Source organism: Eschrichtius robustus, chromosome 8 (assembly GCF_028021215.1).
Source record: "Eschrichtius robustus isolate mEscRob2 chromosome 8, mEscRob2.pri, whole genome shotgun sequence".
Taxonomy (NCBI): Eukaryota; Metazoa; Chordata; class Mammalia; order Artiodactyla; family Eschrichtiidae; genus Eschrichtius; species Eschrichtius robustus.
This window is the reverse complement of record NC_090831.1, coordinates 4,785,985-4,796,146: the sequence shown is the minus strand read 5'-3', so window position 1 is coordinate 4,796,146 and position 10,162 is coordinate 4,785,985. Positions and strand designations below refer to the sequence as shown.

The following is a 10,162-nucleotide window of genomic DNA, read 5'->3' as shown; positions in this document are numbered from 1 at the left end:
ATTCCCACAATCTGCCATCTGCAAGCAGGAAGCCCGGAAGGGCTGTGGTGTGGTTCCGGCCCAAACATGAAGGCCTGAGAACCATTGCCAGTCCAAAGGCCCAAGACCCAGGAGCACTCCTGTCCCGAGCACAGGAGAAGAGGGAAGCCCAGCTCATGCAGAGAACAAATCTGGCTTTCCTCTGCTTTTTCTTCTCTTCAGGCCCTTAATGAATGGGATGTTGGCTACCTGTATCGGTGAGTGATGTCTTTCTTCAACCTAATGATTCAAATGCTAATACCTCTGGAATCACTCTCACAAACACACCCAGAAAAAATACTTCACCAGCTATCTGGGCAACTCTTAGCCCAGTCAAGCTGATACATAAAATTATCCATCACTGGCGTGGGGAGGGGCATGATAGTTCTACCGTCTGCTCACCCCCATTTCCTCAGAACCTTCTGGAAGCTTTTTCTACAATGCCTAAGCCCAACCTTTCTTTGTGCTCTGTTCACATACTCTGGGAAAGTGATCATCACACTTTATTCAAATCACCTTCTTTTTTTAATGAAATAAGTCAGACAGACTTATATGTGGAATCTAAAAAAATAAAACAAATATATATAACAGAACAGAAACGGACTCACATATATAGAGAACAAACTCTTGGTTACCAGTGGGCAGCGCGGGGGAGGAGCAAGATGGGGTAGGGGATTAAGAGACATAAACTACTATGTATAAAATAAATAAGATACAAGGGTATATTGTACAGCACAGGGAGATATAGCCATTATTTTATAATAATTTTAAATGGAGTATAATCTATAAAAATCTTGAATCACTATGTTGTACGCCTGAAACTAAGATACGATGGTGGACCAACTATATTGCAATCACCTTTTTAACTATCAATGTCCTTCACTCACTATTAAACTTCACAGTCTGGCATTGAGTGTCTGGCATTGAGTGTCTGGCATTGAGTGTCTGGCATTGAGATGGTACTAAATAAAGTTTTGTTTATTGAATGAATAACAGAATTTTCTATTGTTCTCCAACTGTGTGTAGCAAAAAAGCTATTGTAGTCAAGTGGCTGTCACCTTTTTCTCAAATATTTAGTATATGGGATTTAGAATGTGGAAATAAAACATTCGGTTTGGGGTTCAGAAAACAGAAATTTAAGTTCTCAGGTCTGAGGTGTTTTGACTTACATTAATACAAGTACTTTTCAAGTGCAGCTCTTCCCCTTGCTGATCTATTGAGCATACATGCTAAAGGAAAATAGTCTGAGTTTTCTGTCTGATTTTTGTTCTCTTATTTTTTTTCCTACCAAGGAGATTTGGGGCACATAAATCATTAATGTGTGTTTTTATATATCTTGGTGGTCAGTGATGAGAGAGTTTAAGGTAACATAAATCCATTTTGTGGTTATTTATGAGAGATACTTTTGGAGTGTAGAATTCAGTACAAGTCCTATGGATGACCTTCAGATAAGAGCCTGGCTTGAGCCTGTACATTTGGAAATGGATAGAGTTCTTTTTACAGGCTACTTTTAGTAGAATATCATAGGAGCGAGCATCGTCTACTACTGTAACTCTTCCCATTTCTCTTTTACAAGACTTGTTACTTTCCTAGCTTGGGTAGGAGTAAAAAACATACCAGCTACTCATCACTGACATTCAAGTACAAAACTAAATACTACAATAAAAACTTGGAGATAATTTTGTTCAAAAATAGTAGGAAGTGAAAATTTAACTTCACCTATGAAAAACTCCATAAGCTTCTATGTGAACATAACTGATGGAAATCTGCTTATATTATTTGACACAACTGTTTAATTGCTCTTCATCTTCACTGATACAAATGAGGACATACCTCTTCTTTAGCTCCATATGCTGCTTGAAGGTAGAAAAATGTACTTCCTTTAAAATGTATAAAATCAGACTCTACACTGATTTGACTCCTCATCACTGCTTGCTATGTTCACTGGATTTTAATGTAGTAATTCCACGACATGCACAGAGAAACTTTCACTATAAAATGAAAAGTCCAAAAATAGAAAAAAAAGGACCTTACCATTGCAAAGATTTCAGAAAAGTAATTCCATTTTACGGAAAAGAGATGGTAGGCTTAATGCCTTCTATTTTGTTTCAGTGTGATCACCTGAAAACGACATGAGAGCAATACATAATTCAAATATCTTTAAAAATTGAACCATATACTTTTACAGGTCTAATAGGAAATCAATACAAATCTACTTTTTACAGGACCAATATGTCTGCATGGTTATAATACCAATTGTCCTTACCTGTGATCTCTCTCTCTCTCTCTCTCTCAATTACCATTCCTGGAGTTTTATGGAATCAAAGATATTCTAACAATAGATGAAGTGATTTGACAGATACATTACAAGATCTAAAGAGTACTGTTTGATATATCAGATTTTACTATTCAAGTCATTTGCACAAACATTTGCTTACTATATATGTTCCTATATTTTTCAAAGTACATAGAAGAACCCAAATACTATTTGGGTGGTTGTGTATAGACTACTATAAGAATGTCACATTCATGAGCAAATCATTCTCTTAATGTAATCATTGCATCTGCTTTCTAGAACAAGCTAAATTTTTTTTTTTAATTTTTTATTTTTTTATTTATTTTTGGCTGTGTTGGGTCTTCGTTTCTGTGCGAGGGCTTTCTCTAGTTGCGGCGAGTGGGGGCCACTCTTCATTGTGGTGCGTTGGCCTCTCACTGTCACAGCCTCTCTTGCTGCGGAGCACAGGCTCCAGACGCGCAGGCTCAGTAGTTGTGGCTCACGGGCCTAGTTGCTCCGCGGCATGTGGGATCTCACAGACCAGGGCTCGAACCCATGTCCCCTGCATTGGCAGGCAGATTCTCAACCATTGCGCCACCAGGGAAGCCTAAGCTAAATTTTTATATCAATATCTGTTCAGGTCTTATGTGGAAAAATATGTTAATATAACATTCCATCTCGATGAAGACCGCAAAACTGTTGAAAAATAAAGAAACCAGCAAGCGAGTATAAACTAGCATGTTTAAAAAAAAGGAATTAAAAAATGTATCCATTATTTTGGGTAAAACATGGCTATGTTTCCTTTCCATCAGTATAAATGGTGGGAATGTCTGGCTCTATTCTAAAATCTATTACTATAAGTTGCTTTAGAAGGACAAAAGTTGAGCAATCACCTGGGAGTGTCTTGCTGAGTGTGGACTGTGTGTTAGACCACATTCTAACTCATGTTCCACTTGTGTCCCCTGTAGCCTGAAGCAGGACATGTACTTGCCCTGACCCTCATACCTCTGGTCTCTAAACTGAGAGCCACACCTATCCCATTCACTGCTGTGACACTGAATGACATATAATATAAAGCACTTAGAATGGCGCTAGCACACAATATGTGATCAATAAAAATTATCTATAAATATCAACATTAATAGTATTTGGGTTCTTCTATGTACTTTGAAAAATATAGGAACATAAATAGTATTCATTCTGCAATTTTCTGTTCTCTAACTCACCTTGTCTGCTTTGACACTGAGTTTTTAGTGCTCTCATGGAGTGAATTGCTGTTTTTTGATTTATTGGGAGAGGTTGACCAACATTACAATAATCCGTTCCTTGAAAGGTAGTGGAATTCAGGTGTAAAACATTTGATACTAATGTTTTCTTCATGGGATGACTTGTAGTTACTGATTCCGCTTTTTAATGATTATAAGACTTCCAGGATGTTATATTTTTCTAGAAATCTTTCTATTCTGACAAAATTGACAAATTTGTTGGCTTTTATTAAAATATCAGTATCTGATGGTCTTATGCCATTTCCCACTTTTCGTTCTTCATAGCAGTGATTTTTGCTCCTAAATCTCCTTCTCCTCATCATCCTTCATCTCCATCCATCTTGGTAGAGGTTTGTCTTTCGTTTTCTTGATTTCGCTTTTGTGATTAGTTTTCTGTTTCGTTAGTTAACTTCCTCCATTTTTTTTCCCTATCATCAGTTATTTTGATATCTATTCTGTTATTTTTTAAAACTTAAATTTATGCTTAGCTCACAAACATTCCCTCATTCCTACTTCCTTATGTAATATTTAATGCCTTTGTTTTCCTTTAAGCATTATTTTAGCTGAGTTCCACAAGTACCAGTGTATTCTACTTTCATTATTTTTCAGTTACAAGTATGTTTTTACATTTCTACTGTAATTTCTTCTTATATCTATGCAGTATTTAAAAACATTGTTTTCCTTTTACTGTATGGAGGTTTTACATTTATCCTCTCTTTTATAAAATACTAATTTAATTATAATATGGACTAATTAATACAAAATATTTCCATTTTTTGTCACTTGACATATTGCCTATACCTAATAAGAAGTTAAATTTTGTAAATGTCACATGGGTGCAGGGTTCTATCTCTATTATTCCAATAAATCAAGACATTATTTTTTTTTATTTTTAATTAATTAATTAACTAATGGCTGTGTTGGGTCTTCATTTCTGTGCAAGGGCTTTCTCTAGTTGTGGCAAGCGGGGGCCACTCTTCATCGCGGTGCGCGGGCCTCTCACCATCACGGCCTCTCTTGTTGCGGAGCACAGGCTCCAGACGCGCAGGCTCAGTAATTGTGGCTCACGGGCCCAGCTGTTCCGCAGAATGTGGGATCTTCCCAGACCAGGGCTCGAACCCTGCATTGGCAGGCAGATTCTCAACCACTGCGCCACCAGGGAAGCCCCGACATTAATTTTTTTATGCAAAGTATCTTTCTAACTAAACTTTAATCACTTTGAACTTTCAATACTTTAAAAACCAGTTGAGCACTCCTGATTTGATAGTGGGTTTGTCAGCTTCACTTACAACTTGCTTTACATTTACATTATTTCATTTTTTTAGACTCTCAATGCATTTATCCCATAATGATGCCTTTGTTCTACGTCTTTTTGTCCAATATCAATATAATACAGATCTAATATTAATATACATCTGAGATTTTCTGGGCTTTGCTTTTTGATGTGATCATACACACACACACAGTTTTTCAAACTCTCATGACTTTTTTTTTTTGAAATTCACGTTCTTTTATTTATTTATTTATTTATTTATGACTGTGTTGAGTCGTCGTTTCTGTGCGAGGGCTTTCTCTAGTTGCGGCAAGTGGGGACCACTCTTCATCGCGGTGCGCGGGTCTCTCACCATCGCGGCCTCTCTTGTTGCGGAGCACAGGCTCCAGACGCGCAAGCTCAGTAATTGTGGCTCACGGGCCCAGTTGCTCCGTGGCATGTGGGATCTTCCCAGACCAGGGCTCAAACCCATGTCCCCTGCATTGGCAGGCAGATTCTCAACCACTGCGTCACCAGGGAAGCCCTCTCATGACTTTTTAAAACATAGTATTGAAGTATAACACATATACAGTCAAATCTTAAGCTTGATAAGTTCTTACAAACTGAATACACCCAAGCAACCAGCACACAGATTAAAAGCAGACAGACAGAACACTTTCAGCATCCCAGGCATTCACTCCGTGCCCCGTTTCAATTACCACCCATCATACTCCAGGGTTAACTACCATCACAACTTCACACTCTAGTTTGGCCAGCAATTGAATTTTATGTAAAGGGGGTCACAAAAAGAGTACTCTTTTGTGCCTGGTTTACTGAACTTGAACATCGTGTTTGTGAGATTCCTCAATGCTCTTGCATTTGTTCATTTTACAGAGTTTATGTATCCATTCTCAGGAAATGGTAGTACGCATAGCTTCTAGTTGGACGATTTAACCAGTGTTGCTCTGATATTCTTGTAGGTAGCGTTGGGTGTTCCATGTGCTTATGCTTCAATTATGTCACTTAAAAATATTATATAAATAAATTTTTCCTGCACCCTATCTGAAAAATTGCTTTAAACCTCAAGTTAGACCACTTATATAATATTTTTAAAGACACATTCACACACATATATATGTCTATATATGTAATAATATAGAGACATGTATATAAAAATTTCTTTTTGCCTTGATATGATTTTATTACCTCTTTTTTGCCTTTTTAAAAACCAATTTAATTTTTGTTTCTTTATTACATATTTTCCATCAGCTGGCTTGGAACTAATTTACTCAATTTCTCCTTTCTATTGTCTTAGTGGTTAATTTTGAAATTTTAATGGGTACTTATAATATTTTAACTCTTCACATCTTACATGTTACTACTGACAACATTTCAATTCAGTCCTCTTAATTCTACCCTAATTGTTATCATTAATGTTCCTTTATATACAATGTTTGTTTAGATTTTCTAATGTGTGTTGCCTTTTTTTAGGGATCACTTTTCTTCTTTGTTAAGTTCAACAAAGTTCAACTTAAAGTTCAACAAATAAATTAAAAGAAAATGTTTATTTGTATTCCTCTGAGAATATCCTCAGGTCACTTTGTCTCTTGAGAAGTTATTTTGCTGGATATACAATTCTAGTTTCACAGATATTCCTTAACTGTCTCTTGGAGATGTTACTCTACCATTTTTTGGCTTCTATTTTTGCAGTTGTAAATCTGTTGCTCATCACACTGGCATATCTTTGTAAGTGAGCTATCATTTCTCATGGTCTGCTTCAATTAACTTTTTCTTTTCTTTGCTATTTTGTCTATAGTTTCACTAAAATATGTCTAAGAAAGAATTTCTGGTTTCTTGTTTTTTCTTCCTTTCCTTTCCTTTTCTTTCTTTGTCTTATGGCATACATAGTACTTTCTGTACTTGTGAGTTTGTACTTTTTAATCATTTCTAGGAAATTCTCAGCCATTCATCTAATCAATTATTGCCACAGCTCTCCTCTCTCTTGAACTCCTTTTCAAATATCAGTGTGACTTTCTCTTTGGGTTTCATCTCTTTTCTTCCAACATCTCATTACTTTTTATTACATTCTGGATTATTTCCTACATATACCTGCCAATCCACTAGGTTTCTCATGAGCTCTGAGTTGGATGTTTAATGCAGTATTTGAGTTTTGGAGTTTTACAAATTTGTATTTTATGCTACGTCTTTTCAAATATTTTCAGTTAGAGTTATTTTATATTCTGTATCTGATAACCAACTCTGTTATTTGTTGGTGACTCTTTCTTATAGTGGTTTCTTTCCCTGTGTGTTTAGGATCTTTTATTCTGATCTCCCATTGGTTGAAATTAATCTGTGGAAATCCAGGGACAAAAATTGTGGCTGTTTTCTTCTAGGAGCATTTTCTTCTGTCTGCAATCAGAGTATTACCCAAGCGGGACCACTCTGGCCAACTATCAGAATCTCTAGTTTATTCTAAAAGTATTTCAGGCCGCCCCCGCCGGGGAGGCGGGCGGCCGGGCGCAGCTCTGGGCTACCGGCGGCAGCTCCCGTGGCTGCGGCCGCGGTGGATCGGGATGTGATGCGGGGTGGAGACAGACGAGCAGGGCCGAGTGACTGCGTGGTGGCACATGGTCACGCGGAACCTGAGATCTTTCCCATACTCCTGTTCAACACTCAGAAGAAAAACTTCCACTCTGTGTACCAGTTTTACAAGTAAATCATGAAAAGAACATATTTTCCCTCCTCTGGTGAACATGCTGATTTTTTTCAACTTTTTGAAAGCACCATTTCTTGTGGATTTAAAGAAACCAGAGTTAAAGATTCCTCACGCAGTGAACTTCTACATTAAAGTTGAACCTAGGATGATTCTGGGTATCTGGTACACAGTTCCTAGCTGCCGGGGCGAGGGTGCTAAGGGGAAGGGCTGTAGCTGGTATGAAGCAGCTCTCCATGATGGCAACCCAATTATTGTTTATCTTCATGGCAGTGCAGAGCACAGGACTACTCCTCATAGACTTGAGCTAGTAAAGGCGCTGAGTGATGGTGGTTTTCATGTCTCGTCTGTTGACTCTAGAGGGTTTGGGGACTCGACGGGTAAGCCCACGGAGGATGGGCTGACTTCGGATGCTATTTGTGTCTACGAGTGGACCAAGGCAAGAAGTGGTACCACCCCCGTGTGTCTCTGGGGCCACTCTCTGGGAACAGGAGTTACAACAAATGCTGCAAAAGTTCTAGAAGAGGAAGGATTCCCAGTTGATACTGTTATCCTGGAAGCTCTATTTACCAACATATGGGTTGCAAGTATCAATTATCCCTTGTTAAAGATTTACCGGAAACTTCCAGGATTTTTAAGCATGCTTATGGATGCCCTGAGGAAAGATGAACTAGTCTCCCTCAATGATGAAAATGTTAAATTCCTGTCTTCTCCCTTTCTTCTCATACACGGTGAGGATGACAGAACGGTGCCTTTGGAATTTGGAAAAAAGCTCTATGAAATTTCACACAATGCGTATAGGAACAAAGAGAGGGTGAAGATGGTGACCTTCCCTCCTGGCTTCCAACACAACTTCCTTTGTAAAAGCTCCACACTGTTAAAAACCATGAGAGATTTCCTGAGCCAGCAGTGGGCATGAGGTATGAGTAGAGCGGAGAGCAAAGACTTGGTCCAAACACCACTTGTGATGTATATTTCTTATGTAAAACTGTACTGGGCTGCTTGGGTGAGCTGAAGTTACTGACATTTCTACAAGTCACTTGCCTTTTAGTAAAAGAAAGCATGGATGCTGGGAAAAAATAAATAAATAAAAACATTTCAAGTTCTCCGCTGTCAGTTTGTTGTTGGCCCAATACTTAGACTCTTGTTTATAGGATTCATGTTGACATTTGCTTTTATCAGCTCTTGTTTTCATTCAGATTATTTTTTGCCTCTTGGAGATTCCCCTTACTTTGTGCAAGCCCATAAGTACAATTAAAAGTGTATTATACGCAGTGTTTAGTTGTTTTCCAGGATCAAGTTCCTTCTGAATACATTAGTATCTTGTTTTCTATATTATTTGAAATGAAAGATATCAGTTTAGCACTTTTGTATGCGTTGTAATTTTATTACATTTTTTTTTACCTATCTCAATGAGTGATATCACTAGAATTTTCCACCATAGATCCTTTTATCATAAAAGGCCATACATGTAGATATAATATGAAACACAAAGTGAAAAGTACTCTTAGTAAGGGATGAAAAAGTAGCTATTGTATAAAATGGGCATAAACTCTTTTTATGTGTTACTCTTTAAAGAAATAGATAAAAGTAGTATTCCTTGCCATTGTAGCAGGAATGGTGGCTGAGCCAGCATTTTACGTGTCCTCATGCCCCTCCCACTCCTACCTACTGTGGTTGGGCAGAACCCAGTGACAAATTCTAGACAGTGGGCTATGGATGAAGGTGATGTGTCATGTCCAGGAGAACAAGAGAGCTGAACAGGACACTCAGGCATCTCTTCCCTCCCACAGTGACAAGGAAGCCCATGGACCCACCTTCTGGATCCTCAGCATCAAAGACGCTGTATTGCTCAGCCCCGTCCCCAACAGCAGTGCCCTAGATTACTGCTCAGACCAGCAGCGAATATTCACCCTAGCAGGATTAGTCATGGAGATTTGAGGGGTGGTTCTTACAGCAAAACCTAGCTTCACCTGAGCAGTCCAGTAAAACACTATTTTAGGGAGATTCTTAATAACCATTTATGGGAACATTTTTTTCTGAAATTTAGCGTGTTCACAACCAAGTTCTTCGCCTTCTCTCCCTGCCCCATCCTCCCCCTTCCGTGTGGTGCCGTGGCTTGTGTGGGATTCTTTGTGGAGCATGGGGTGATCATCAGGTATGAAGCCCAAAGCAAGTTCCTTCACGTTCATCCTCACTTTGTCTTCTGGAATATGACCTTAATTAGTGTAACTGTTTCAAAGGATTGTTCTGAGAATGAAAACAGTGATTGCATGGAAAGCACACATCATAGAAGCCAGCACAAAATATTCTCTTTAAGGTGATAGCCAGTAACCACATTTGATACAATATATTATCTAAAATGCCCAGTTTCTTAAAAAAATTTGTAGTCTGCACAGAAACATGAAAGTATAATTATGACACATACACTGGAAAGAAAAGAGCAACACACAACTGCCTATGAGAGAATCTGAAAGAAGTCATTAGAGAAATGCAAGTTAAAATAACAAAGAGGTGCCACTATACACTTGTTAGAATAGCTAAAACCAAACCCCAATGTAATGGTTAATTTCGTGTCAACTTGGCTAGGCTACTTGCCTAGTTGTTGGGTCAAACCCTAGGCTAAAGGATGCTGTGAG

General features: G+C 38.3%; 1 protein-coding gene across 1 annotated transcript; it reads left to right on the top strand.

Moving 5' to 3' along the window:
- Nucleotides 1-208: 208 nt before the first annotated feature.
- On the top strand, nucleotides 209-8,442 carry ABHD12B (abhydrolase domain containing 12B). Its single transcript, XM_068550343.1, has 3 exons — nucleotides 209-236; nucleotides 7,406-7,456; nucleotides 7,688-8,442. Exons 1-3 carry the CDS (start codon nucleotides 209-211, stop codon nucleotides 8,440-8,442), a joined length of 834 nt encoding a protein of 277 aa, XP_068406444.1.
- Nucleotides 8,443-10,162: the final 1,720 nt, after the last annotated feature.